Source organism: Falco punctatus (assembly GCF_963210335.1).
Source record: "Falco punctatus genome assembly, chromosome: 13".
Taxonomy (NCBI): domain Eukaryota; kingdom Metazoa; phylum Chordata; class Aves; order Falconiformes; family Falconidae; genus Falco; species Falco punctatus.
The window spans coordinates 12,097,132-12,125,048 of record NC_137593.1 but is presented as its reverse complement, the minus strand read 5'-3'; the positions used below and the strand labels follow the sequence as shown (position 1 = coordinate 12,125,048).

Here is a 27,917-nt window from a genome sequence, read left to right as displayed (position 1 = left end):
TTGCATTTTGCCCTCACACCCCCAGCAGAGGTGTCAAGCTGACTGGCTTGATCCAGAGAGTTGCCCCTTCTCCTGGGCACAGGGCCTGGGAACCACCTGGGGAGGGATGGCTGGGAGTCAGAAGTCAGGGACAAGATAGGACCAGCTCATGGAGGGAGCCTGCTGCACCGCAGGGCTTGGCCACGGTCAACCAATGCGAAGTGCAAAACCCCTTTTCCCAAGTGCCAGGGGTCTAACCTCACCCCACAGCATGGGAGGCACAGTGGGATGTAGGGGGGGACAGGGGGTGGTGTGTGCAGTGGGGGCACCTGCCCACCTCCCTGCCAGCAAGGAGGTGCTCATGGGCACCCGCTCAGCTGCAGCTGAGCTCAGCTGAGCCACCCTGCATGGTGGGCAGGAGTGATGGGTTCTGGGGGAAGCAGGGGGACACAAGATGAGCAGGAGCAAAGGACTCAGATGATCAGCCATGGCCCAGACCTTGCTGCAGGTGTGCAATGCTCCAGTTACTCGTGCTCTCCGTCTGCAAAGAAGAAATGAGAATTGCTCAGCCACCTTCTCCCTGGGGGCCTGGGGTGAGCTGGAAGCCTCAGGGAAATTTCCACATGGGGGGACAGGGACTGAGGGAAGTGGCCAGCGGGGAGGAGACCCTCAATCCTGCTCACCTCTCTGCTCCTCCGAGTCACTCTCTGTCTCCTCCGACGAACCTGCTGGGGGTTGCAAGAAAGCCCTGCATCAGCTTACATGGATAACTGTGTTATCCTGGTGCTGTCACTCCCAGACTCTGCTGGTGGTTGTGTGCTAAGGGAGATGCCCCTTTGCACAGCACAATGTGCATGTGAGCACCCCAAACCCCATCCCTCGTCTGCCTGGGGCTCTTGCTGCCTTAACTATGGGGTGGCTGGGACATTCCCCTCCCCAGTCCTGGTCATCAAGACAGCATCACCCTGGCACACATGGGCTGCAGACCCACCCGTGTCAGGTGACTGGTATCCATCACAGCCAATCTTCGGTCTCTTCTCGGTGTAGCGGGCGCAGAGGTGGGCACTGCCCGCCTGGTTACAGCACCAGTCATACAACTTCAGCTCCTGGTCTGGAGGCAAAAAGGAGAGTACGGGGATGACGGGGAGAGGAGAGGGGGACAGGCTGGCCCCGAGAAGGCAGGGTGCTCGCCTTGACTTTTGGCAAGTTCACGCTCCCTCCAAGGGCAACAGCGTATCAGGAAGCAGGCTGGCACAGAGATTAACATGCTTTACAGGCTGCAGCAATGCCAGCCTCAGCCAGGGGATGCCAGGGCTGGCCGTGCTTACCACGGTATGGCGATGCCTGCCTGGAGGACCTCCAGTACCTCTCCTGCCGCCCCTCGATCAGCTGGCTCTGGCTGTCGTACAGGCAGCGGACGCCGGCGCCGTGCTGGTTGGGGAAGGCGGAGTGCAGCATGGAGACCCGGGCAGCCCACCAGCCTGCAACGGGGCGGCGGTGAGCCTCGGCACAGCTCTGCCCAGCCAGCACCCCTGCGCCAGGGCGGCCAGCACGGCCGGCACTGCCTCCTTGTTATCCACTGTTCCCACCGCATCACCCGCCGTGCTATGGGGGTTTGGAGGGACTGATGGAGACCACCCAGGTGGTCCCCTAGCGTGAGCCCCTGGTGCTGGGGAGGGTCCATCCCCACCGTCCCCATGCAGCTTAGACCAGCTCCAGCCAGGCTAACAAGACATGGACAGGTCAGCCCTTGCTTTTTCCATCTCTGCAGGGAAGGGCAACCCCCCCTCATTTTCCTTGAGTCCCCCTGCCCACTTGGCCAGGAGGGACCCCAGCCACCCTTGCAGAGGAGCTGGGGAGGGACAGCTGAGGGACGAGGAGGGTGGGGGAGCAGTGTGTCCACTTGCCTCTACGGCTGCTCTTGAAGCGTGGGTCCTGCTGCCCTTGCTGCAGGGAGCAGGGACAGGTGGGCAGGCCCTGGCTCCATGCCCACGGCTCCTGCTGCCGCCCTGTCCACGCCAGGCACTTCAGCCGGTAGTTGACACCCACACGGCTCTCCAGCTTGTAAATCCACAGCCCGCGGAGGTCTGAGCAGGAAGAGAAACCACTAGCTGTTACCTCTGGCCAAGGGGACCACAGGGGCTCTTTCAGCTCGAGGCAAGAAATGCTGATGCTGGAAGTTTAGCCCAGATTGACCCCCAGCTGTGGGACCCCATGTTTAACAGCTACCCAGCAGCAGAGAAATGGGGGGAGAGGCTCCTGCCAAAGAAGAAAGCCTTGGGACAGAGCCATTGCATTAAAAAGGGTCCACGGACAAATCAATGATGATTCAGCTCCAGGGCATAGCTGGTACCCAGGATAAATATTTTGTGTGCTTGGGGGAAAAGCCTGGCCTCAGTGAGAGCCTTGCCACAGCAGTGTGATGGATTTCATCCTCTGGGAATGTCCCCCTCCCCACACAACCATTCCCCGACCCCCTGAGGGGCTGTGTGAATCTGCCCTGGCTGTGTGGCACTACCTGTGTTGTAGCCCCTGAACTGGTCAGGGTGATATTTAGCAGCTGGAGGTCTCCGAGTCAGGTCGTCATTGTGGTAAAAGCCATCCCCACTGTGTGCAGAGGAAAGGGGAAGAATCGGGGGCTGCTTTTCCTGGGTGTTGTTATCCCAGGCGCAGTCCCAGCCTACCCTTCAGCTGCCCTGATATGGAGCCGGCAGGACCCCACAGCACCAAAATCGCAGCTCCAGGGGCAGGAAAGCAAAGGCACCAGCTCCTCCAGCCTGCTGCCTCCTCTCTGCAGGGTGCAGCTAGTTTTGGGTGCTGCAATCACTCCTGCTGCATCACGGGCTGAATCCGCAGACATCTCGAGACCCCCGTGAGCAGCTTTCACAGTTTCCAGCAGCTTGCAGGGCAATCCGGAGCGGAAACCCACGAGCGGTCATGCACAGGCAAGCACACACACATGCCTCTGCCGCCTGCGCTTCCTGGCCCCACCACCTTTTCCTTACCCAGCTGCAGCAAGCAGCTAATGAGCAAACCCTGGAGACAGCATGCATGGGGCAAGACGTAATGTAAGGAAGCAGGAAGCAACTGCTCCGGCCAAGCAGCAGAAATCCCTTCCTTCAACTGGTGCAAAGTTCAGCAAACAACCCCTGTTCCCCACTCCTTCCACCCAAACCACCAAGATGCTGCAGGCCTGGGACCCCAGAGGGATCTGTGGATCTTACAATGAGCACAGCCCAGCAAGTCAGCATGCTGCAGCATGATCCAGCCACTAACGGGGCAAATTTGGTTGTGAGACCCCCACATGTTAGGCTATATGGGTATGCAGACCCCCTCTGGGCTGCCCTCATCCTTGCAGGGCACTTCATGGGACACAGGGGGAAGGATTAAACCAGCTGGAGCCAGGGGTGGGATGCAGCCCAGTGCTCAGAGGAGGCAGCAGTAGGGTGCTGAGCCTGCTGTACCTGGTATAGCCGATGAGCACATTGGTGGCAGCGAGCCTGGTGTAATCCCATCGCATGCCTCCATCCTGGTACAGCATCAGGACATAGGACCTGAAGCCATCAGTGGTCAGGACAGCCTGATACGTGATTGTCTGGGGAGAAGCATTACAGACAGGTAAGAAAGCAAGCAAAGCTGTTTGCTTTAAAATTCAGGGTGTGGGTCAGTGCTCGCTGGGGAATGGTGGGGCTGAGGTCCTGGTGTACAGGGTGAATGCAGACTGGGCTGCTTCACATTTTACATGGAAAATATGATAGTTTTACTTTGATGCTGTTCCATGAGAAGCCTCAGATTCACCCAGTTTTATGCTCCTGAAGAGCAGTGTTTCTGGTGCACAACAAACTTCCACCACATTAAAGTGAAAGATTTTACAGTGCAGGGAGAGTTCAGCTAAAGATGTCACCCAAAAAAATTGAAAGCCAGCAAAACATGGGCACAGCCTAGTTCTTTTTGGCAAAAGTTTTTAAGACTGACCTTTTTCACAAAACTGCTTCTTATTCTCAGGCACAGACAAGGTGATTGCCCATGGGTCTTGAGGGTTTTTTTTTGACAACAAGTGCTCAAGCTCCATCAGTCCCTTACCCTCCGAGTGTCAGTCTGTGCTCTGTAGGCAGGTGCCTTCTCCCAGGTGATCTTCAGGGTCCAGGCTGCGGAGTAGGATGACCTCAGGTACCGCCGAACCTTTGCTTCCACATCGCGGACGAATGGTGGCTTGGCCGTGTTGAGGGTGAGGAACTCCTGCAGGTTGGGTACACCCACAGCTGTGTTAGCTCCCAGTAGGGCAAAGACAGGTCTATTCTGGGGTCACGCATGGAGCGCTGTGACTGTCTGGGTAAGATCTGGGTGACTTAAGAGGTGACACTCATATGACCAACAGCTCTTAGATTTGACCCAGAAAAGGGAAACACTGCTTGTGGGGTCCATCAGTTACACATCTCAAGGGACATCCATAGAACAGGTGATGAGTTTATCACCAAAAGTTTCATGCCACCATGTACCTGGGTGGCTTCACTCACCTGGTAATAGGTGGTGCCAACGCCTCTGGAGAAGTCAGCATTGTCCCAAAACACAGCGATCATGGGAACCTCCTCATGGCCATTGAAGCCACCGGGAGGAGGGTTGGGATATGTGAAGATGCTGTCATCTGAGGCTGGGAAAATGATTTGTCCGTTGTCTGTAAACTGAGCAGAGGGATCCCTCCATCAGGTGAGGTCAGGACCAACGGGAGCTCCTGACACAGGGGTGGCAGCCCTCCCATTTCCAAACCCACTCTGAGCGATGCCCAAGGAAGGCCACCACCCGCCACCACCAAAGGGGCCACAAAGTCACCTCCTGCTGCAAACAGACCCCAGCAGCATCCCAGCTGATTTGCCCCCAGAAGGGTCCCATCCCAGGCACCTGGACCCTAGTGCCTCCTGAGGTTTCTGGGGGACGGCCACATGCCCAACAGCAAGCCCAGGTAGACTCACGTAGAGAGAGTCGCGCAGGGTTTTCCCAAATGGGAATCCAGTCTCAGGCTTGAAAAGCGGAGAATTAAAATCCACCTTCCTTTCCACATACTCCCGGTCATTTTCCCGAGCCCCGTACCCATAGAGGGGTGCAGCTGCAACTGGAAAAGAAAACAAACCAAACCCCAAAACACACTTACAGCAAAGCCTTTGGTCTGTGCCAAAAACTCAAAGGGCTGAAATTATTTTGCTTCCCAAAAGCACACAGCATGGGCAACAGGAACATGGGGGGACACTGCCAATAGATGCCTGGGACACCCTGCATGTCACCTTCCCTTGCAGGAGCTTACTCCTACCCCTTTTTCTGCTTTATGTACGCAGCTGCCCTAAATCAGCTGTGATGGCCTTTGTGGTCAGCGTACCCTCCTGCTCCAGCCTGGTTGCACCACCATGCTGAAGGACCACCATTAGGAGAGGAAAAACATTGTACAGGACTGTGGGAGGGGAATGGCAGAGAATCAAACACCCACAACTCTTTCTAGAGATGTTTACAGCCTCCATCTCCCTATTTACATCTGTTAAATAAAACACAGCATTTGGTGGGGATGGATTTTCCAGCTGATGGGATAATACTTGAAGGCAGGCTCAGCCTGCCCAAAATGCACACTTGTGCAGGAGCTTGTCACGGTGCACCTCCCCCAGGGCTACTGCCCCCAAAGAGCCCCCTTGGTCTCTGGCCACCAAATGTCCCACAGGACAGTCCATCAGGAGGCCAGACGTGATCCTCCTGCCTGGGCTGTGCCACGAGCATCACATACCTGCAGGGCCGGGCAGCGGGGTTGGGGTGGCCACCGGCCATCCTGGCGGAGCTGGAAACATGGGGGACGATGCACGGGAGGTGACAGTGGCTGCTCCTGCTCTGGGAAGCACCTCCCTGCCCCCAGGGAGGGGGGCTGGTGGGGCTGGGCTGGTGGTGGCCAGGCTGCAGGACACAGCTGGGCGTGTTTTGGCTGGGGACCCCCCCGGTGCTGCCCCCTGGCCTGGGAAGGTTGCAGGGAGGCTCGACCCGCCCGTGGCAGGGGGTCTGTTTGCCAGGCTGGTGGCCAGCTCACCGCCCAAGAACGGCTGCAGGACAGCAGATGACGAGCCACCAGCAGGTCCTGGCCCTGGGGTCTTTGATCTGGGGCTGCCAGCAGCAATCCCAGCAGGAGGAAGGCCAGGGAGCCCTGGGGTCCCCCTGAGTGGGGAGCGAGTGGGTGTCTCCACATCTGCTCCAGCTCCAGTCACACTGGGAAGGAGCTGAGCCATGTCCCCTCGCCCTGTCATTGCTCTGGGAAGCATGGCACTCACTTCCCTGGGCATGGGGCTGTCAGCGTTCCCCGAGGGGGCTCTGGGTCTTCCTTGCTGACAAGGAGGCAGGAGAAGGGCAGGTCCCCCTGGCATGGCAGCCCCCAGCTGTCCCCTTCCCCCTGAAGAGGACCCTGCTATTGACTCACGTGCTGAAAGAGGAGCAGAAAGCCCGGGGCTGGTGGATGGGTTTTCACTCTGTGGAGCAGAAGGCAGCACCAGGGAACCACTGGGGGATGTGGAGGCATGGGGAGACACTTCTCCCAAAGGTGCTGGCATCCCTGAGGCCACCTCGTCTTCAAGAGACCACGTCTGAGCACCTCCAGCATCTCCTCCCAGCGCACCCTGTGCCCCCGGTACCAGCGTTTTGCTCCCACTCTGGGTGCCAGGGGCAGAGTTGGGTGTTTGCCCTGAGCTCAGCCCATGCCCAGGAAGAAGCAGAGAAGCAGTCAGAGAGGTGGACGTGCTGTCGGAGATGCCACTGCCATCTGGAGCCACTGGGACCAGGGGCTGCATCGCCTGGGGCGAGGTGAGGGTAGATGGGGCCAGCGCTCCTGACACAATCTGTATGATGCTTCCTGCACCCTCTCCCAGGCTGGTACCAGAGGAAGGTCCCCCGTTCACCAAAGCTCCTCCAGGCAGCTCCACCACATTGACTTGTCTCAGTTTTGCATCAGAAAGTCCAAGACTGGCACCACTCTGGGTGCCAGGGGCAGACACAGGGGGTTCCTCAGGGCCAGCAGCCTCCCGGCCTGTGCTCAAGCCACCACCAGCTCCACCAACTCCAGGAAGGATTGCTCCACTAGCAGTCTCGCCACCCATCCCAGGTGATGAAGACCCCTCTGTAGATGGGAAAGAAGATGTAGACTGCAGCACAGCTCCCATTTCTCCATCAGGGGTTCCTGAACCAGCTGGTGCCTCTCTGACAGGGGCCTGGGACTGCCCTGGGGTTCCTCCATCGCCATCCATTTCATCTGCCCCTTCACCTGCACCAGGAGGGACCCCAGGCCCAATACCCAGGGAATTTTGCAGAGCTCCAGGAGCACCACCCACTCCTCCGAGGGTATTCGGGCTGGATGAATCTGAAACAGAGGATGGTGCTGCCACACCACTGGGAGAGGCAGGACCAGACGAGGAGCCTGCGCCAGGCGGTTGATCCATGCCAGCTGCCATCCCACTGCCTGTAGTGGAGCTCAGGGATGGCTCAGACCCGGTCCCACTGCCTGCTCCTCCCAGTGCCTGCTCCACTGTGCTGGCTCCATGCCCTTCTGCTGCTGGCAGCCCCAGGTTTGTGTCAAGCTGGTCCCCGAGGCCAGGTGATGGGAGTCCTGCTGGTCCATAAGCTGCTGAGCCAGGGGCATCCCACGCCGAAGGCAAGCCAGTGCCTGGTACGTCGGCTCCAGGGAGACCTGCTCCCTGGGGAACACCAGCTGCCGTCCCCCATGGCTGTGACCCCCCGAAGGAAGGAGACACGGGTGCTCCCTGGGCAGCACTGAGGTTGGGGTTCACTGCTGTCCCTGCCCCAGACGCGGGGCTGGCCGCAGCCCCTGTGGGTGGGTGAGCAGCACCAGAAGTGCTGGGGAATTTGCCAGGCAGGTCCCCTTGCCCTTCTGCCCCTGAGAGGTCGGGTTCCAGCCCAGCACTGCTGGGAGGTGTGGGACCAGACACTTGTCCCAGTGCTGATTCTGCTTCTGCTCCTGCTCCGTCCCCACGCTCTGATGGAGGTGACAGTTCGGCATTTGACAAAGCCCCTGTTGCTCCAGCCAGCAGCTCTCCGGTGTTAGTGGGATCCTGCTGAACACTAGAGGCTGAAGGACTTGTCTCCATGTAGGAACTTCCACTCTCTGGGTTTCCTGACTGTGACACATCCCCCACACTCTCAGTGCCCTGCACTTGAGTGAGCTCTGGGCCAGTTTCTCTGTCTAGAGAGGCAGGGGACAGGCTGTCAGGGGCTGTGTATGGGATGCGTCCTGCCCCGTCAACCTCTAACACAGAGGATCCTGCTGCCACACCACTGGGAGAGGCAGGACCAGACGAGGAGCCTGCGCCAGGCGGTTGATCCACGCCAGCCGCCATCCCACTGCCTGTAGTGGAGCTCAGGGATGGCTCAGACCCGGTCCCACTGCCTGCTCCTCCCAGTGCCTGCTCCACTGTGCTGGCTCCATGCCCTTCTGCTGCTGGCAGCCCCAGGTTTGTGTCAAGCTGGTCCCCGAGGCCAGGTGATGGGAGTCCTGCTGGTCCATAAGCTGCTGAGCCAGGGGCATCCCACGCCGAAGGCAAGCCAGTGCCTGGTACGTCGGCTCCAGGGAGACCTGCTCCCTGGGGAACACCAGCTGCCGTCCCCCATGGCTGTGACCCCCCGAAGGAAGGAGACACGGGTGCTCCCTGGGCAGCACTGAGGTTGGGGTTCACTGCTGTCCCTGCCCCAGACGCGGGGCTGGCCGCAGCCCCTGTGGGTGGGTGAGCAGCACCAGAAGTGCTGGGGAATTTGCCAGGCAGGTCCCCTTGCCCTTCTGCCCCTGAGAGGTCGGGTTCCAGCCCAGCACTGCTGGGAGGTGTGGGACCAGACACTTGTCCCAGTGCTGATTCTGCTTCTGCTCCTGCTCCGTCCCCACGCTCTGATGGAGGTGACAGTTCGGCATTTGACAAAGCCCCTGTTGCTCCAGCCAGCAGCTCTCCGGTGTTAGTGGGATCCTGCTGAACACTAGAGGCTGAAGGACTCATGTCACTCTGTGTATCTGGATAGGGACTGCCATCCCCCGGACCTCCTGCCTGTGCTGTGTTCTCTGCACCCTCGGCCCCCTGACCCTGGACCCCAGCAGCAGGCCATGCCAATCCATCGGGTACAAAAGATGTTGGGCTGGAGGCATCTGAAGCTGAACTCCAGCCAGTGCCAAGTCCGTTGGCTCCCTGGGGAGCACCAGCTGCTGTCTCCCATGGCTGTGACCCCCCAAGAAATGGAGACATGGGTGCTTCTGGTGCAGCAGTGAGGTGTGGGCTCGCTAACATCTCTGCCCCATCATCAGCTGCAGGTAGGGTGCCAGCCCCAGCCTCCAGAGGGGGGTAAGCAGCCCCAGGAGCACTGGGAGTGTCCATGGGGGATGGCACAGTAGCATCAAGTGGCAGCGGCTGTTCCTCGGTGGACGTCTGCCATGGAGCAGGCTGCAGGGATGGTTTGGTGAGGCCCACAGCCCCCATGTCCCCTGTGGGCAGTGCAGTGGCTGGGACCGGGGGATTCATGTCACTCTGTGCATCAGTGGGAACTCTTGGGGCCAGCAGTGAGGTGGCAGAGTCCTCTGTTGCCTCAGGTGCTGCGGGTGCCTCACTGGCTGCAGGTGACAGGGCTGAACCAGGAGCCTCTGATGACACCCAAGGAGCTCCCTGACCATCCACGTCACTGGCTGGTGCCAGAGAAGCAGCTGGGCTCAGTACTGCCTGGCCAGGGAGGAGGGAGGGCTCTCCTGGGTTTCCCACTGTTCCTGACACTGTTGAGCTCTCCAGAGTTGGGTGGGATGAGCCAGCTGTGCTGAATTCATCATTTACTGCATCTTCCCTGTCTCCAGGCACCAAAGCTGAGGGACTTTCCTCAGCAGTTGGGGCCATTTCTCCTACCGGCTCTGGGGTGATGCCCACAGCCCTGCTCAGCGCTGTGTCCTGCTGAGTTGTAAGCAGCCCCCCAGCACCAGGGCTGGGGGTGAAGGAGTTGGCACTGGCTTCACTTTGGATATGCACAGGCAGGGTCACACCTTCCTCGACTGCTGTGGCTGTGGTCAGCCCTTGGCTCAGCAGCGCAGTGACACTGGCACCCACAGGGCTGCCAGCAGTTGGCTGTGCCCCCTGGGCAGTTACCGGTGGAGAGGTGGTGAGAAGGAACCCGGTGTCAGCGGTAGGGTCTACATCTGCTGCTGCTGCTCTGGTCACAGCCGTGAGGATGTCCTCCTTCACATCTGCCAAAAGAGGGGTGGTCCCCAGTGGGGAATCGGGAGCGGCTCTCGTTACATCAGACTCTGCTTCTGGGGTTACGGCAGGGTGCTGTGCAGAGATGGTGACAGCAGTTGTGATTGCAGTGGGAGCAGCCGAACCCCCCTCAATATCCTGTGACATGTTAAGAGGCTTGGTCACATTTGTCAGAGTTGGTACTGTAGGGCTGTATTCACTTGCTGCTGTCACCAAAACGTCAGGCTCAGCCCCAGGAGGGAAGGATGGGCTTGATGGGCTTCCCATGAGGATGCTCTCCACTCTCTCGGCATCAGCCACTGTGGTGCTCGTCTCTGCAGTGCCCATCACCAAGGCACGGGACACTTCATTCTCTGCTGTGATGGAAGAAGCTGTCCCAGTAGCAAATGACTCCTCAGTAGTGACAGGTACAGCAGCAGCCGCCCCAAGCCCTGCAGAGAAGCACAAAGTGGAGCGTTATGCCAGGTGCTGGAGCCAGCAGCCTGCCAGGCTCAGCTGTGTGTCTCCTCCAGGTGAGCATCAGGAAGCTCCCACCCCTTCTTAAACCCTACTGCCTCCTCCCATGGCCTTACAAAGTTCTGATTTAAAAGCCAAAGAGCACAGCCTGAGCTGTCTTGGGTACAGCACCTTTTGCATCCCCAGCATCAGCAGTCACTGGCTGAGACAGGACACAACTCATCACAGGCCAGGGAGAGATACTGGTGCAAGCACAGTGGCAAAGGCGGCTGCTGCAAGGCAGCCCAGTTACACTGGGGATGGTACCACTTGGCCACTGGGAATAGCTGGGGCTCAGTGAGTCTCGTTCATAGCCCGAGGGGTGCCTGTGGATCTTTGCTGCCGTGGGACAGCCCTGAGCACAGGCACTTGTGCAGAGCCTGTGGGGTTCTTGCATCTTTTTCAGCTTTGAGTGTCTGAGGGACATTTAAACACACTTTACCCAAGGCCCTTTGGCAGATAGGACAGCCAGGGCTTTGTGAAACATTCCCTGGCTGCAAATGGCTTCTGACCTGCTGCAGTTAAAGCAAGTTCATTAAACCTCTCCTGGGGTGGGAGCCTGCCTGCTCCTGCCAGTTGGGCGCAGCCACCAGGGATTCCTTGCCCGTGGAGAGAATATTTATGAGTTCCCAGGACGAAGCCTTGCTTACAGCTCCCTCCTGCTGCTGCAAAAATCTTGCCCCACATCCATGAGCTTCGCTGAAAGGAGGAGATGCCACCCCACATCCCAGGTGCCTCTCCCAACACTCACTGGCACCTGTAGGTGACATTTCACCCAGTCTTATTTTTAGGACAGAGTTGTGGGCTCTGAGGAGACCAAGCTGCCACCGTTGGCTCCAGGAGGAGCCGGGCAGATCTGCTGACGCTTGGCTTTAGGTAGCTGCAATTAGGGGAGATGAAGGGCACCCCGAGGGCAAGACCCAGCAGGGTTTTGCCGCAGCCTGACAGCCAGAGCCTGTTCCCCATCCTGGTGCTCCGGTTCATCAGGTTCCCCCTGCCAGGCAGCCAGATCCCCCTGCAGCGGGGGTGCCTCCAGCCTCACCGCTGGCTCAGCTCATTAGCTTGTGGATAGTTTGTGCCAGAGTCGTTAATGAACATTATATCCTGTGCCAGACCAGTCCTTGAGGTGTCCATCCTCCTCCAGCTGCCCATTCCCCCTCGTGGCAAGCTGCTTCATCGTCATCTTCCCTGGCTGAAGTCAGCTCCTTGCACCAACCCCCCTCAGCTAGAGAAGCTCAGCCACTTCCCTCCCCATCTCAGGGAAAACAAAGCATATCAGTCAAGTCCCCCCAGGTTAGTTTGGCACACTCCACCCCAGTAAATCCCTGTTTTATCTTAATTCTTTCATGTGGAGCAGGAAATGCCATCTACCCCACGCTGCCCATTCATGGGAAGCTGTGCAAGAGGGGCCTCAGCATGGAGCACTGGCGTTTGCTCTTCCCTGGGACGTGGGAGGGATGGGAGCATCCCGGAGCCCTGCTCTGCCGGCTGGCTTCCTTTGGCTCCCTTGCTGGAGGGGTACACGGCTGTATGCAGGCTCCTGGGCTGGGCTCTTGCCTTTCCCACAGGTCCATGCTTGCAACCAGCTCGTCAGGATGATGCCTGTCCCACAAAACATTTTTCTAGCTTTTTGGCTGCAATGCATTGCAAGGACTGGTCATCAGAGGAGTTTACAGTGCAGCCAGGAGGGAAAAGCATCTCACAAGCATACCTGCTGTGCCCTGCAAGGGCTTGGGTAGCACATGGGCTAGCAGAAAAATAGAGGACATACCGTGCAGAATCCATACACAGCATCCCACGAAGGTGGAAAGTGTCCTTCCCCTGGTCCCCATGCCTCAGGCCTCCACACAGGCAGAGGACTGAGAAGCTCAAAGGTAGGAGAGAGCAGAGAGGAGCAGCTCGTCCGTCCGTCCGTCCGTCCGCCTGTCCCTCCCTCCCTCCTTCCTTCCCTGCCTGCCTCTCCTGCAGAGCTGGTGCAATCGTGCTCCTGTTCCCTCCTATTTATAGGGATGGCAGAAGGAGGCAGGTTGCAGGTGCCGTCCCCTCCCGCTCCGGTGCTTTCCCTCCAATGTCCTTGTCACCATTCCCTTCCTGACAAGCCCTCTCCTTCCCAAGGGCTGGATGCCCTGTTCAGTTGGGGTATGGTCTGAGGGTTACCTAAAGGCCACCCTGCGGGGACCCAGTCCTTCCAGGACCTGGGCACAGCCCTGTGCAGCTCCCTGGGCCACCAGCACCAGCTGGCGAGGCTGAGCCCAAAGCAGTGCACAGCACCGCCAACAATGACACAGCAGCCACCCCACAGACCCCACAGAAACTGCTCCCCACAGCAGCAACTCCATGGACCCCACAGGACCCGCTCCCTTTGCAAGGGAGGGGGCCACTGAGCAGCAGGTTGTGGTGACGCGGCAAAGCCACCTGGTGCCACCATGCCTGTGAGGACACCGTGGGCACTGAAATCAGTGCCATGTCTCAGCCCAGGGCAAGGCAGGACACTGTCCCCATTTGGCTCAAGGCTTCCCTGGGAGCACAGGTAGGTTATAAAGCAGGACAGGTATGGCCGAGGGCAGGCCCTAGGGTATCAGCCGAGCCTCCCAGCACCCAGCTACAACTGGGAGCCCTGGGGATCCCATCCAGAGCCCCAGTATGCCCCAGCAGGGTTTTAAACCTGCACCTCAGTATGGGCACAGCAGTGCCAGGGTGCTGGGAGGGGGTGCATGGGCCAGGGAAGCTCCTCTGCAAGGTGGGACCAGCATCCCCAGAGGCTGGAGCAGGAAAAGGCACAGCACAGCCCTGGACACCCTCCCCTGCAACGGGGATCCCTGGGGTCACTTCACCCCTGTGTCTCCCTTCTCCTGGAGCAGCAATTCCCATTCCGCCCCCACCCTCCCATCACCCCCCCTCCCCCCTCCCGCCTTGAAAACTGCTGCCAGCTACCCCATGAACAGCATTATGCAAACCCCCACCACTACATGGTTTTGTAATCAACTAAACGCTCCTTAACCAGAAACGCCCCCAGGCGACTCCTGCAAAGTGTTATTAGGGGTGTTAAGCAGTACACAGTGTCCCGCTGGAGCCAGCCCTCGAGTGACACCCGGACCCACGGGCCAGGCAGTGTCCATGGGGAAATGCCAGGGGAGGCCAAGTCACGGCTGACAAAACCCCATCCTGTAAACCCACGCATTACCCCCAGCAGTGGGAACAGGGCACAGATGGTAAATCAGGGGAGAGAGCCACTCGCCTGGAATAGACGCCTGCCTACCAAAAATGCCAGTGCGGGGGCAAAGCTGGGGGGTGGACGGTGCAGCGGGGGCCCGTGCAGCCAGCCCTACAGACCACAGGGTGACCGCCCAGCCAGTGACCACCCGAGCAGCCGCCACAACCTGGGCCAGTGGAGGATTAGAGGGATGCAAACCCGCTGTGGGAGAGTCATTCCTGCCTGTGCTGACAATGCCGTATTGCTTTGGAAAGCCACCCTGACGGGGAATATGTGCTGACGCTGGAGAGAATTGCTCCAGCTGGTGTTTGAGGTGCAACATGGTGGCAACCACAGGGACTGTTGTAAATGTGCTGCTCAGCCTAGGGGAAAATAGCTGAAGCAAGGCACTTCCAGCCCACCTCACCCTCAGCCTGCCTGCAAGCTCCTGCCTGTGATGTGCTGGGACTGGCACCGTCTGGAAACGTCGTGCCTGAGCCTCCTGCCCACGTGTCCCCAGAAAGCCCTGTCTCCCTGCTGCTCCTCCAGCAGAGTCACGGGGGTGACAAACGGAGCTCACCCCTCTGCTCTGGCGTTGGCACACCCTCCAAGGAAAGCCTTCAGCCACCGTGGGTCACCCCTCATCTTGAGGATGGTGCCCTGTTCCCACTCCGTCAATGGGCTTTTCATTGATCTCTCTGCTGGGCCTGAAATCAAGGTCCTGGCAAGCCGATGGCTCCTGCAAGGATAACCCTTATCTGCAGTTATCAAGGACCAAAGCATTGTATGGGCATGGAGCCCCTCAGGAGCCTGCAGCAGGAGGGCAGTGCCATGAATCCCAGCGCCTGGGAGCTCTACACCATCTGGCACAGCCCAGCACGGTGCCTTATCAGCCTTCCTGGAATTAATGGGCTGGTTGTTCCAGCCCTGCGGAGAACTCAGCATTACCTACCAGCACCAGTCTGGCCTTCTGGCAAGGGCATTTGGAGAGGGCTTAGGGGTGGTGGCGGAGGGAACCTGGTTATCCATCAACCACACAGGTTCTGGATGACTTGGCAAGCCAGCTTGCAACACCCTCCTGCTGGACAGTGGGAGCCAGGCTACAGCCACCGCAGGTGTGAAGGGGAGGGGGACACTGGAAGGGAGACCTGAGTCACAAGGTACTTGAAACATGTGCCCCATGATGCTGGTGGGCCCTCCAAAGGTGACAGTCCTGCTGGATGAGGGTCTGCTCCTTTGGACAGTGCTGATGGATGGGAGCAAGTTACAGTGAAGAAGCTGAGAAATGATTTATGGGCTGGGAAAGCAGCGGGACCTGGACCCAACCTCTCAGGGCCCTCTGGTTGGTGTCCTTGGCAGGCAAGCAGCCAGGGGGTGAAGGTGGTGGCCAGCATCATCAGGGATGGCAAGCATGGAGAGCATGGGCAGTGTCAGGAGCTTGTCAGAGCTCCATGTCGCCGGTACACATGCAGCACCCACCATCCCCATGACAGCCACATCCCTTCACCGTGCCTCTTCTTGCTCCCAGGCTGGGGGCAGAGGGGCTCAGTGGGACCAGAGTATCTCCTCCCCCCACCACCCCCTGACCACAATAACGGTGGAAGGCAGCTGTGCCAGCAGGGGACAGTGAGTGCCCCGGTCACCTTTTCATCCCGGCACTTCAGGACCTTTTCCTCCCTTTGTGACGCAGTTTGGCTCCATTACCCTGGTCTTGGCCCCCGGCCATGTCCTGGGGTCTGAAGTTATGGATTCAACAGCCGGAGAAAACAGCCCAGTGGGATGCAGTGTGGGAGGACTCTTGGCCCAGATCCATGGCGTAGGCAGAGCACGAGGATTTCTTTCCCAGTGCCCCGTCAGGCATCCAGCGCGGGGACCCCTTCCGGCAGGCTTCGCCCCGCTCCCCGCTCCCTGCCTGGGTGCCAAGGGACCCCTCTTGGTGTCAGCAGCTCCAACAAGCCCCCAAAAGCCAGGCAGCCTTATAGAGAGCAAAGGGGCAACCCTGGGCTGTAAGGGACATCCCAAATGGGAGTATCCCGATGAGCTGCCTGGACTCAGCCTTGAGCCCCAGCCCAGCCTCTGCCAGCCCCTGCGAGCCGGCAGGCAGCCAGGTGATCCCAGGGTGCCTTTCCCCATCCTGTCAGGCTGCTGGCTCCTTCCCAGCTGGGTGACAACTTGGGGAGCCCAGGAACCATCCCCAGGTTTGGCATCCCACAGCCCCATGTGCCTCCTCCCAGCCCTCCCCATGTCCCATGCCAGTGCGGCGCAGGCTGCCCCTGAGGAGCGGGGATCAGCCAAAAACAACCCCTGACAAGCACCACAGCTATTCTGCTAGTTATTTCAGTTTTCAATCTCCCGGCGAGGTGACTTGCTTAGGCTAATAATTGCTTCAGTTGGATTTTATCTGGCTAATTAATCAGTTAATAAATGACTTTGCTGCAGGAGGACAGATGCTGCGGCCGTCTCCCTAGCTGGGGACTGGAAAAAAACAGGGAAGGAGTACAGCCCACGGGATTTCCACGGCCTGATGGTGCACACAGCTGACCTGGCAGCCATGGGGTGTCATGGGTTAGAGAGCACCAAAGTGGGGACCCCCAGCCTCTCAGGGTGCCAAGCCATCCTCGGCAACCTCTGCAGCAGCCCCTGCCAGGAGGGGACAGCCTGGAGCCTGTCTCTCCCCCGCGAAGCTTTTGGGACTCAGCTGGTTTTCCTTGCTGGTACCTCCGCTAGACAGTGAAGCTGAAAACTGGGGAAGGCAACTTGGAAAAAAAGAAGTCATCATCTTTGCCATGGAAAACGTGGAATTTCCTTTTACTGCCCAGCCTGTGTTGGCATAGGTGTGCTCCTCTGTCAGCAATACTGCGGGCGAGCCAGGGAGAGCCCGTGTGCTGGGCTCTGGGTCCACTCGCCCTCCGCACTGCAGGGCTCAGGACCTTGGCTGGCCCTGGGATGGGGCTCAGGTGGGAAAGAGGGACTCTTTTCCTCTCCTGCCTCCTTCCCAGAGCCACCCCAAGCTCCATCTTGGCCTGCCCTGGATGTGAAGCAGCCATGGAGCATCTCTTGAAGACCTCAGGCACCACAGCCTCCCCAGGTTGCAAATCCTTGGAGGTCATCATCACCAAGCCCCAAGTGCCCTGGGCACAGCAATACTGGGGGCTCCAGGTCTCCTTTCTCTCACCTGTCGGTCCCCAGGGTGGCTTCCATGGCTGAGCCAGCTCAGTCCCAACTGTAAAAGCCCAGCTCACTGGCAAAGCTTGGTGGAGAGGGAGTCCACCACAGAAGCCAAGTCTGGTGGAGGGTGGTGGGAGGGCTCAGGCTCTAGACAGGCTGTGGGAAGGGGCAGGGGCACCCCAGCCTACGGGGGGAGGGGGCACTGGGGGTCCTCTGGGGATGTGCAGGGAAGGACGGGAGGTCCCGGGTTCAAGGGGAGCTGCACCAGTTACACTGAAGGGCTGCACTACCATGGAGCAGGGAGCTGGGAGCAGAAGGCTGGCGAGTCCATGCAGGTGCCAGCTGGGCGAGCAGCGGTGGTCAGGTCCTCCTCTTCCCTCGCCACTCCACCGCCAGGCCGGCGCATGGGAATGTTGTCAGCAGGTTCCCACGGAGCTGCGGGGAGAGGACAGGTGTCAAACGGTGCAGGAGGGGGTCTCCTACCCCTGCTCCCCACCTAGGAGGGGCCTGCTCCTGGACCACAGCAGCCAGCGGAGGGTCTTCCCTTCACCTGAAAGTGCTCTGGGTGACATTCAATGCAATACGCAGCCATTCCCCTCCCACTGCCTGACCCCCTCCCCTGCTGGCTGGAGCGTGGCTGGCAGATGCAAAGTGGCATCCCCTCCCGGCACACCTCACCTTGGACAACACCAGCTCCTGCACCATGGTGTTCTCCAGGTTCTGGGGGACCATTAGACGCAGTGACAGAAAGAGGTGTGATGCACCTAGGGACAAAAAATGTGGCTGTGGTTATTGCCCTTGAACCTTGGGCTGCACCAAAGGATCTAGCTATCTCTCCCCAGATCACTGTCACAAACAGGTGACCTCCTGCCAGGTTAATCATGTCATGGACACCCTACACTGTCAGGAAAACACCTCCCCACCTGTACAGCAAACCACACATCCCACAGAGCATCAGTGCCTCCGTATTGAGGGCACCGCAAAAGCAGCGGGGCTCCAGGACCCCCTGCACTGGCCCCTGGAAGCCCAAAGCCACCAGTTCTGGGGTGGTAACGATGCCCACAGGGCACTGCACTTACTGGTGTTGGATGTGGCAGTGGGGCAGGTGGATGTCATCACTGACAGGTCTGCAGGGGTGCTGGGCGTAACCTCTGGGATCTGGGTTGAGTTGGTGGTGGGGGAAGAGGGCTCTGTGCCTGGACAAAACAGCATTACGTTAGCTCTGCCTGCAGACAGGTGCAGGATGCTCCTACTCCCAGGATCCTAAATGAAACCAACTGCACGAAGCTACCCGAGTACATGCCCAGCATCCCTGTGGAGATTTGCCACCCTAACCACACCCCTGTCTTCCAGATGTGCCACAGCTGCACCCACCTGTGGCTGTGCTGGGAGTCTCAGATAATGTTAGGGTACCTGAGGTCAGCCCCACAGTCTGGCTGGAGGTGTCAAGGGTGTTCCTGGATGTGGTCCCAGCTGGTCGGCTGGGAGTGGGGTTGCTCCCAGGGACCCCTGTGCTGATAGCAGGGGTGGCCATGGTATCTGCCAGCGTTGTCAAGGGCTCGGCTGAAGCAGCTGTTGGTGCTGGTCCAGTGGGAGGAGGCATGGTGGGAGGTGAGGTGCTGCCAGTCCCCAGGGATGTGCTGGATCTCTGCAGAGTGGAGGCTCCTGTTTCAGGGCTGGAGGGAGGGAGGGTGGCTGCAGCGGTGGAGTCGGTGGTGGGCAGCAGTGGTGAGGTCTCCATAGGTGTCAGGGAGGTAGGGAGAGTCAGGGACACGGTTGCTGTCACGTCTGTGACAGTGGTCCCTGTAAAGAGGTTGGAGAACAAGGTGCACAAGGGCTGGCAGTGAAAGGCTGAGACTGTGGCTGTGCTGGGCATGGTGCAGCATCACCACCACAAGCCCCCCAAAGGACTCAGAACTGTGTGCATCAGCTCTGGAGCACTGGGAGTGGGGATTCACCGTCCTGCAGGAATCAAACTTGTGGATTCCCTGAACTGGCATCAGCAAGGCAGCAAGGTAAACCCTCCAGCCTGACAAAGCGGGAACAAGCCATGGGCATCCCTGGTCTCAGGGCAGAAACTCCTGTAGGCACCAGTGCTAAGACCCAGTCCCCCACCTTCACCGATCCCTGGAGGAAGTCAGACAAACCCGTCCGACGGGAAGAGCCGTGCAGGAACTGGTGACCGTGAGACAGGCGGGAACTGCAGCAGCAGCAGTTTACACAAACCCCTCTGCTGCAGATAGTCAGGAACTGATAGCGCCGGGTGTAAATAATGGCAATGGGGGAACCAGCCCCACAGAGGAACAAAGCCCAGCTTGCAGCTCAGGGCAAGTTGTTAGAGACGTGCTGCAACCCACGAAGGCTCCGCAGGGGGGTTGAAGGGTGCAGGAGGGCATCCTCTCTGCCCTCACAGACCCCATGCCAGGGCAGCATGCTGTCCCTGGGGAAGCCCAAGCATCTCTAATCCCCTCCAAAAGGGCATACTGAACAGCCTGGCTGCCCAGGTCTCGGTCAAGGGGTGACTGCGAGGTGGTGGCTTGGAGATGCCAGGCTGGATTCCCAGGTGATCCCAGCACAAGCCCGGTGAATGTGGGGCTTTGCTCACATAGGGATGGGGAACCGAGCCATGAGCCACTGTCTGCTTTCAGCCAGCCCCACCAGAAACTCCCAAAACCCCCAGCAGCCTCTCTCTTCCTGAGCAGCTGCAGGCGGCAGCGAGTTAAATAACAGTGTGGGGAAGGACAAAAGCCTGATCCCAGCCCATGCCCAGGTAGGTGTCTGCACTGAAGGGTCTCATCCTCACACAAAGGAGCAGCTGTAAGTCCACCTCAGCTTCCCTTTTAGCAAACAGCAAACAGCACCCACAGTGTTTTACCCCCTGGACCCCACAGGCGCCTGCTGTGGGCAAAGCACCCCACCACCCTGGGGAACGATGCTCCCCACCCGCTGCCCACCCCACGGAGAGCATCACATCCCGCTTAGCCCTTACCCAGTGTGAGGTGCAGCACGGCGAGGCTCAGCAGCAGCAGGGGCAAGAGCATCCCCCCTCCCTGCCTGGCCATGTCTGGGTGGGTGGGAGCCGATACCCCCGCCGCAGGCACTGCTCTGAGCACTCCCCACAGCCCAGCACTGGGGTTCCTGGGACTCCTTTGCCCGGCAGAGGAAGAGCATCCAGGTGGGTCCTTTTACTCCCCAGGTGTTGGCAGCGAAGCGGAGGATTCCACCCAACACGGACGCTCCCAGGGATGGGTGCAATGCCAAGCAGGCATCAGCTGCGTGGCTGGACTCAGAGCAGCCACGAGCACTGGGCAGGGCAGGCTGCCCAGGCCACCACTGCAGCAGACCGGGTCCCTGCAGTTGGGGACCCTGCCGTCCTCTGCCGGCTCAGGGGATGGCGACCATGGAAAAAAGTCCAGGGAAGCAGCCAGACTGCCTGGGACTGTCCCTGTGCCCCACCACAGGGGCGATGTTCGGTGGTGTCTCCCACCACCAACGCCCTCGGGACACAACAGCCCGCTCTGCCCGAGCGAGCGTGAGGAACTGGCCGAGAACAGTCGACGCTCAGGAAGGGCGTGCTCCGAGCTGAGGGTTTGTCCCCTGGGCTGTCTGTACAGGCATCACTTCCCCGTGTCCCGGCATGTCACGGCTGAAGCACACCACTGACAGCTGGAGCCGCTTCCTTCTTCTCAGGGTCAGGGACAAGACCAGTCGGAGATGCCTGCAGGCACTGGGCCAGGGCACAGGCGCTCCGCAGGCAGACAGGCATGCAGGGCACAGCCACCCTGCTGCTGTGCAAGTACACTAGGGCACTGCCACGGCACAGGCGCCCTGAGGGTGTCACCAGGGTGCAGGAACCCTGCTGGGGTGTCTCACACTGTAGGCATTAGGCCAGGGTACAGGTACTCTGTCAGGATACAGTTGCTCTACCAGGGTACGGGGACATCGGAAGCACATGCACAGCCAGGGACACTCTCCCTACCCGGTTCAGGTACACGGAGGGGGCTGTCACCAGGGTACAGCTGCAGCCCCAGGGTAAATGCTCCTGGGACAGCCACCAGGACACAGTCACACTGCTGGGACACAGGTGCCCCACAAGGAGCACTGCCAGGATGGGGTACAGTCACACTGCCGGGGTGCAGTCTCACTGATGGGGTACAGTCACACTCCTGGGGTACACGCCCACAGCCGAGGCCCCCCGAGGCCCCGCCCCGGGAGCCCCGGCCCGGCCCCGCCCCTCCCCGGCCCAGCCCCGCCCTGCGTGGGCCCCGCCGCGGCCCGGGACCCCCCCGCCGGGCGCAGAGCCCGGGGCTGGGGCAGCCGCCGCACGCTGGGGCTGGGGGCCGGGCCGTGGGCTGGGGCGGGGAAGCCGGGAGCGCGGAGGGAGCAGGGACACCCGTGGGGACTTGTCACCCTGCTCCTGCCCCTGGCCTGCCGGCGGCCGGGCTGCACTCACCCGCAGCGGCGCTGGGGGTCCCGGGTGCCGTCGGGCTGGTCCTGGCCGGCTGGCTGGGGGCGGGGGTGCTCCCGGGGCCCCCCGTGCTGGTGGCTGGGGGGGGGCCGGTGTCTGACGGGGTCGTCAAGGGCTCGGCCGAAGTGGCTGTCGGTGTCAGCGTCGGTGCGGTGGGAGAAGCGGCGCTGCCGGTCCCGGGGGAAGCGCTGCCGAGCGGTGTGGCCACTGCTGGCCCGTGGGCAGTGCCGGTGCCCAGGCAGGCGGAGGGGAGGGGAGCGGAGGTGGCGGGGGGCAGCGGGCTTGTTTCACCCCCCGGCCAGCTGGCAGCCAGGGCCGCGCTGCTCCCCACGGACAGGACGATGGTGGCCTCAGCACAGCTGGGTGTCATGGCCACGGCGGTTGGAGCTGGGGTGCCGGGGGCGAGCCCCAGCTCTGTTGGGGTGGGGTCAGGCTGCACCACAGTGGCGGCAGGGCTGGGGGCTCTGCTGCCCCTCGCCTGTGGGGTGCTAGTGCTGGAGGGTGCCAGGCTGCTCCCCCCGGGCGTAGCAGGGCTGGCGGTGAGGGCGTCCATCGGTGCCTCTGGGGTGGAGGCTTCAGGGCTGGAGGGAGGGGTGGTGTCTGTGGTGGGCAGCAGCGCCATGGTCTCTCTGGGTGTTGAGGAGGTGGGGAGATTCGGGGATGCGGTGAGTGTCACATCTGTGGTTGTGGTCCCTGCAAACAGGTGGGTGAGGCACACAAGGCTGGTGGTGAAGGCCTGAGACTGTGGCTGTGCTGGGCATGGTGCAGCATCACCACCACCATGAGCTCCCCAAGCTATGCGTCAGCCATGGATTATCAGGAGTGGGGATGCACCATCCTGCATGGAACAAGCCCATGGGTGTCCTGAACCATAACGTGATCGTCAGCAAGGCAGCAGCATAAACCCTCCAGCCTGACAAAGCGGGAACAAGCCATGGGCATCCCTGGTCTCAGGGCAGAAACTCCTGTAGGCACCAGTGCTAAGACCCAGTCCCCCACCTTCACCGATCCCTGGAGGAAGTCAGACAAACCCGTCCGACGGGAAGAGCCGTGCAGGAACTGGTGACCGTGAGACAGGCGGGAACTGCAGCAGCAGCAGTTTACACAAACCCCTCTGCTGCAGATAGTCAGGAACTGATAGCGCCGGGTGTAAATAATGGCAATGGGGGAACCAGCCCCACAGAGGAACAAAGCCCAGCTTGCAGCTCAGGGCAAGTTGTTAGAGACGTGCTGCAACCCACGAAGGCTCCACAGTGGGCTGAGGTACACAGGGGGGGACCTACATTTGTGGCTTAAGGCTTCCAAGAGGTACAAGCCTCAGGTTTATTCCTTGTGCTCAACTCAACACTGCTCTTGCTTTGTGTTGAGTGCAAACATCGGGACAGCATTTGCAGTTTTGCAGGCCCATGGCATTCTGGTGATGCTGTCATCTGGGCAGGGCTGTTTGGCGCTGCTGGGCAGGTCATAGCAAAGGCAATGAGCCCAAGAGGGACCAGTATTCAGTACGGGGGTCCAGCTGGGACCATGGTCTTCTCTGCCTGGACAGAGACACACGTGAGAGGCAAAAGAAATCAAGGCAAGCTTGTCGCTCCTGCGTTGCAAAGCACAGCCCTGTTTGCTCGCTGGGATAGGGCTGAGATGTCAGAGAGTAAAGAGCACCCACAGTGTCTCACCTCTGTGGGTGAAGCCACCACGGGGTCACCCACCACCCTGGGGAACGATGCTTCCCACTCAGCGCCAGCTCCACAGACAGCACTGCATCCAGCTCAGCCCTTACCCAGCGTGAGATCCGGCACAGCAAGGCTCAGCAGCAGCAGTAGGGGCAGGAGCAGCTCTCCTCTCTGCCCGGCCATATCCAGAGCCAGCACCCCTACTCCGCGCCTGGAGACAGGACCCTGCACCCGGGGACGCAGGGCGAGGGGATGGTGCCAGCAAGGAACTACGCTGCCGAGTGACGGCTGAAGGTGACCGGAGCCGCTTCCTTGTTCCCGGGGGCAGGGAGGGGAGGCACCGGCGGGCACTGCCACCCCCTTCCCGGGGGCCGGTGCCGCGCCGATGTCCCCGGCGCGCCCAGGGGCGCGCCGGCGACGTCGGCGCAGCATCGGCCCCGCAGTGTGTGTGGGCGGTGCCAGGTCCTGACGCCACGCCCCTTCTCCAAAGACCACGCCCTTTAGCCTCGCCCCCGGCTTGTGTAACACCCAGAGGGCCGCGTGGTCACCAGGTAGGGATGGGGGACCGGGGTGGGTACCGGCATCCCCGGGTACCGGGATGGGCAGGGCACTGGGAGCGGGACCAGGGCACCGGCATCCCCCGGGCTCTGGGGGAGCAGCGGGAACCGGGATGGGCAAGGCACCGGGAACGACCTGGTCCCGTTTCCCCTCTCAGTGGCCGCAGGCAGCCACGCTGCTCCGGGTGCTGGCCCGGGCAAGCCTAAGGATGCCGCGGGGGCAAAGGAAGCGAAAGGCCGAGGGCACGGAGCTGCCAGGCGTGTCTCGGAGGAAGAAGGAGGAAGAGGAGGCGGTGCAGGAGGCCAGGCGGAGGGCGGCCCCGTCCGTGAGAAAGTTCAAGTACAACAAGAAGCGTGTTCGCCTCGTCTCGCAGGGCTCGGACCTGAAGGAGAATGCTCGGTGCATCCTTTACTGGATGTCCCGGGACCAGCGGCTGCAAGGTACAAACCAGCTGGGTTTGTGTGGAGCTCCCATGGGTGGCAAAAGCCTTGGTTGCTTCCCACAGGGGGCCTTGCAGCTGGTCCCCCCTCAGCGGGGGGACTGGAGGGGATTCCTCTTGGGAAACCGTGTCTCCATCCCCTCAGCAAACATCCCCCCAACACTGTCCCATGTGCTTTCTCCGCAGATAACTGGGCTTTCCTCTATGCCCAGCGCCTGGCCCTCAAACAGGAGCTGCCTCTGCACGTCTGCTTCTGCCTGGTGCCCAAATTCCTGGATGCCACCATCCGCCACTACGGTTTCATGCTGAGGGGCCTGCAGGAGGTGGCTGAGGTACAGCCACTGCAGGGATGTCCACACTGGGAGTGGGACAGGGCTCCTGGGGAAGGAGGGGGGCAGAATCCCATCCCTTCAGCAGATGGTGGTGGGATGGGGTCTGCAGAGTCATGAACCATTGCATAGCCCTTTGCCCCTTGCTGCAGGAGTGTGCAGAGCTGAACATTCCCTTCCACTTGCTGCTGGGCTACGCCAAGGACGTGCTGCCTGTGTTTGTGGTGGAGCACGGCGTGGGTGGGCTGGTGACAGACTTCTGCCCCCTTCGCCTCTCCCGGCAGTGGGTGGAGGACGTCAGGGAGCGTTTGCCGGAGGATGTGCCGTTTGCGCAGGTGGGTGCCCACACTCTGGAAAGGGAAAACTCTGGCTAGTAAGATGTGGGAGAAACTTGTCTCCTGCCTTTCGTGCCTGCAGAGGTGTGCTGCAGTGACCCAAACAGGGAGTAATTGTTTCATGTATTTGGTACCATTTGCTTATCCTGCTCACACCCTCCTCCGCATCTTTGCTTGCCAGGTTGATGCCCACAACATTGTGCCCTGCTGGGTCACCTCCCCCAAGCAGGAGTACAGCGCCAGGACCATCCGGGGCAAGATCCATGCTCAGCTCACCGAGTTCCTCACCGAGTTCCCCCCTGTTATTCGTCACCCATATACCCCCTCCTGCCCGGCAGAGGTACCAGCAAGAGACAGCTCCACACTCACTCATGGCCAGTCCCAAAGAGTTTCACAGCTGCTTCATGATCCTGGGAGGGGATGGCAGGGGATTGGGACAGTGACCTGTCTAAGGTCATGCACAGGTGCCGTGGAGATGGGGATGACCTAGGGAAGGGATGTTCCCACCTTGTTCATTCAGTTCTCGCATCCCTGCCATGCAAGGATGGTTAGGAAAAGAAGGCTGGTATGAGCTGGGGACTTGCTGGTCGTTTTGTCCCCTAGATGTCCCCACTCAGAGCAGCCCTGGGCTGAAAAGCATCTGCAGACATACTCACGCTGCTTGCTTGCCACCCAGCCCATCGCTTGGGAGGCCTGTTATTCCAGCTTGCAGGTGGACCGCACCGTGAAGGAGGTGGAGTGGGCAACCCCTGGCACAACTGCAGGGCTGGCTGTGCTGCAGTCCTTCATCACAGAGCGGCTGAAATCCTTCAGCTCCCACCGGAACGACCCCAACAAGGCAGCGCTCAGCAACCTGTCCCCATGGTTCCACTTTGGTGAGCATCCCAGGCTTCCCACTCCTCAGCAGGACCAAGCAGCCTGACTTACTTGGTGGCTTGGACCTGCAGCCTAACTTGCCCCCTCTCCACGTCCCCAGGCCAGGTTTCCACCCAACGAGCGATCCTGGAGGTGCAGAAGCATCGGGACAAGTACAAGGAGTCAGTGGATGCATTTGTGGAGGAGGCTGTGGTGCGGCGGGAGCTGGCTGAAAACTTTTGCTACTACAATGAGAACTACGACAGCGTGCAAGGTAGCATCTCAGGTCGGGTGGCCAATGCTGGGGGCTGGGCGGGTACCCAGCAGGTCACTCCAACTTGGCAATCCCTTTTCTGCTAGGGGAGGGGCTGTGGGGGCACTAATGTGCCATCATTATATACCTTCTAGAGGTAGGACAGGAGCTGGCAGATGCCCTCTTCAAGGCTGGTGCCTCCAGGGTATGGTGCCCTCAGCAGCCCAGTTCTCCATCCCTTCTTCAGGACCCTGCAGAAGTGGGTTGCTCAGCATTGCTCATCATCATCTTGCTCGCAGGTGCCTATGACTGGGCGCAAACCACCCTGAAGCTCCACGCCAAAGACAAGAGGCCTTTTCTCTACAAGCTGCAGGAGCTGGAGCAGGGGGCCACACATGATCCCCTCTGGAATGCTGCCCAGGTACTGCCCGGCATCTCTCCCACAACACACTGAGCCTTTTCCCGAGGGGCAGAGGCGAGCTGGCATGGACTGACCCCTGCGGCTGTCCCTTTCCCCCAGCTCCAAATGGTCCGGGAGGGCAAGATGCATGGCTTCCTGCGGATGTACTGGGCCAAGAAGATCCTGGAGTGGACCCGCTCCCCCGAGGAGGCCCTTCAGTTTGCCATCTACCTCAATGACCGCTATGAACTGGACGGGAGGGATCCCAATGGATACGTAGGCAAGTTGCGGGATGGGCACAGGGGGTGGGGTGTCTGATCTCTGATGGTCATGGCCATGGTGCTGGGGGGTGAGGGCTCTCTGCAGACAACCCAGGCCATGCTCCAGCCCATCCTGCTTTGCACCCACATCCCACCTGCTCTCTGGATGCCTCTGAGCAAGAGGGAGAGCTGACACTCTGTCCCCATGCCCACCAGGCTGCCTCTGGTCCATCTGTGGCATACACGACCAGGGCTGGGCAGAGCGGGCCATCTTCGGGAAGATCCGCTACATGAACTACGCTGGCTGCAAGCGCAAGTTCGACGTGGGCCAGTTTGAGCGTCGCTACGCCCCCCCCACATGCTCCCAGTGATGGACACAGTGTGCCTTGAGATTGCTCATGTCCCTCTATGCTAGAGGCAGACATGCCCCTGCAAAGATGCCAGCTCGCACTTTACGTGCTGGCCAGGCATTGCCCCAGGTGCTGCTGCCAGGCTCGCTGTAACAGCAAGTCCCAGGGTTCTGTAGGTCTTTTCTCTGCCATCACCCCCTACCCGAGCTGCCGCACTGGGGCAGCTGCTGGAGCCCCACAGGGCTGTGCAGGGCCCGCCTGCTGCCATGGCTTCCTTAACAGCTGTGAGAGCCCATCCTCAGCGTGCCCATGCCTGCCAGAAACCTCCTCCACAGCCACCATGCTCAGGAGTAAGCTCAAGTTGCTGTTGCTGCTGGGAAGTGCAACTTAGATTTAGGCTCAGCAGGGGTTTTCTGCGGAAAAGCCCCCCCAAAAGCTGGGTCCCTATGCCATGCTGCCCGGAGGGAAGCCCTGCTTCGCTCCATGCTGTGCTGCGCTCACACATGCATCCTTCAACAGTTGTTTTAAAGTTTACAGTTTTATCTCCTGTGTCTATGGTGTTTATGGAGCGACGCATGAGCTTCTGCAAGGGGAGAGCCGGGCTGTGTAGGACAGGGATGCCAGCAGGGACGGGGCAGCCAAGGCCATGCCCCTGGGCCCCTGCCAGCAGCAAAGACAGACTTTACAGGGAGCCCCCTACTCAGTGGCTTGTACCTCCTGCCCGAGTCCCATGGGCAGTTTGCAGGGGGAGGCCCCAAACCAGAGGGATTAGTCAAGGGGTGGTGACAACAACCCGCTCCCAGTGACACCTGGCGATGCATCACTACTTGCGCAAGCTGTCCCCCCACTGCCCACTGCCATCAGTTAGTGCATCCTGCTTCCCCCCTGCCCCAAGGGCCAGCAGCCCCTGCA

At 60.2% G+C, this 27,917-nt stretch overlaps 3 protein-coding genes across 4 annotated transcripts; 1 reads left to right on the top strand and 2 right to left on the bottom strand.

Annotated features, from left to right (window-relative positions):
• Positions 1 to 384: 384 nt before the first annotated feature.
• Positions 385 to 16,107, bottom strand: LOC308072443 (uncharacterized protein). The gene is made up of 11 exons (XM_080409318.1): positions 6,425 to 16,107; positions 4,950 to 5,089; positions 4,497 to 4,661; positions 4,063 to 4,218; positions 3,444 to 3,574; positions 2,498 to 2,586; positions 1,887 to 2,066; positions 1,308 to 1,460; positions 971 to 1,090; positions 663 to 707; positions 385 to 520 (listed from the first exon to the last, which is right to left on the bottom strand). Exons 1-11 carry the CDS (start codon positions 10,557 to 10,559, stop codon positions 504 to 506), a joined length of 5,331 nt encoding a protein of 1,776 aa, XP_080265444.1. The 5' UTR covers positions 10,560 to 16,107; the 3' UTR covers positions 385 to 503.
• A 132-nt stretch (positions 16,108 to 16,239) lies between these two features.
• Positions 16,240 to 23,696, bottom strand: LOC308072454 (uncharacterized protein). Of its 2 annotated transcripts, none has more exons than XM_080409360.1 (6): positions 23,334 to 23,696; positions 21,542 to 22,249; positions 18,463 to 18,891; positions 18,168 to 18,284; positions 17,767 to 17,852; positions 16,240 to 17,523 (listed from the first exon to the last, which is right to left on the bottom strand). In XM_080409360.1, the coding sequence occupies exons 1-6, from the start codon at positions 23,656 to 23,658 to the stop codon at positions 17,449 to 17,451; spliced, it is 1,740 nt and encodes a 579-aa protein (XP_080265486.1). In that variant the 5' UTR covers positions 23,659 to 23,696; the 3' UTR covers positions 16,240 to 17,448. The 2 variants fall into 2 exon arrangements, with proteins under 2 accessions (XP_080265486.1, XP_080265487.1); XM_080409361.1 differs by having other exon boundaries at positions 18,502 to 18,891; positions 23,334 to 23,694.
• On the top strand, positions 23,396 to 27,547 carry LOC308072455 (deoxyribodipyrimidine photo-lyase-like). Its single transcript, XM_080409362.1, has 11 exons — positions 23,396 to 23,520; positions 23,717 to 23,777; positions 23,942 to 24,224; positions 24,410 to 24,555; positions 24,705 to 24,887; positions 25,069 to 25,227; positions 25,564 to 25,762; positions 25,864 to 26,016; positions 26,295 to 26,416; positions 26,516 to 26,675; positions 26,872 to 27,547. The coding sequence occupies exons 3-11, from the start codon at positions 23,993 to 23,995 to the stop codon at positions 27,024 to 27,026; spliced, it is 1,509 nt and encodes a 502-aa protein (XP_080265488.1). The 5' UTR covers positions 23,396 to 23,520; positions 23,717 to 23,777; positions 23,942 to 23,992; the 3' UTR covers positions 27,027 to 27,547.
• The last annotated feature ends 370 nt before the right edge of the window (positions 27,548 to 27,917 follow it).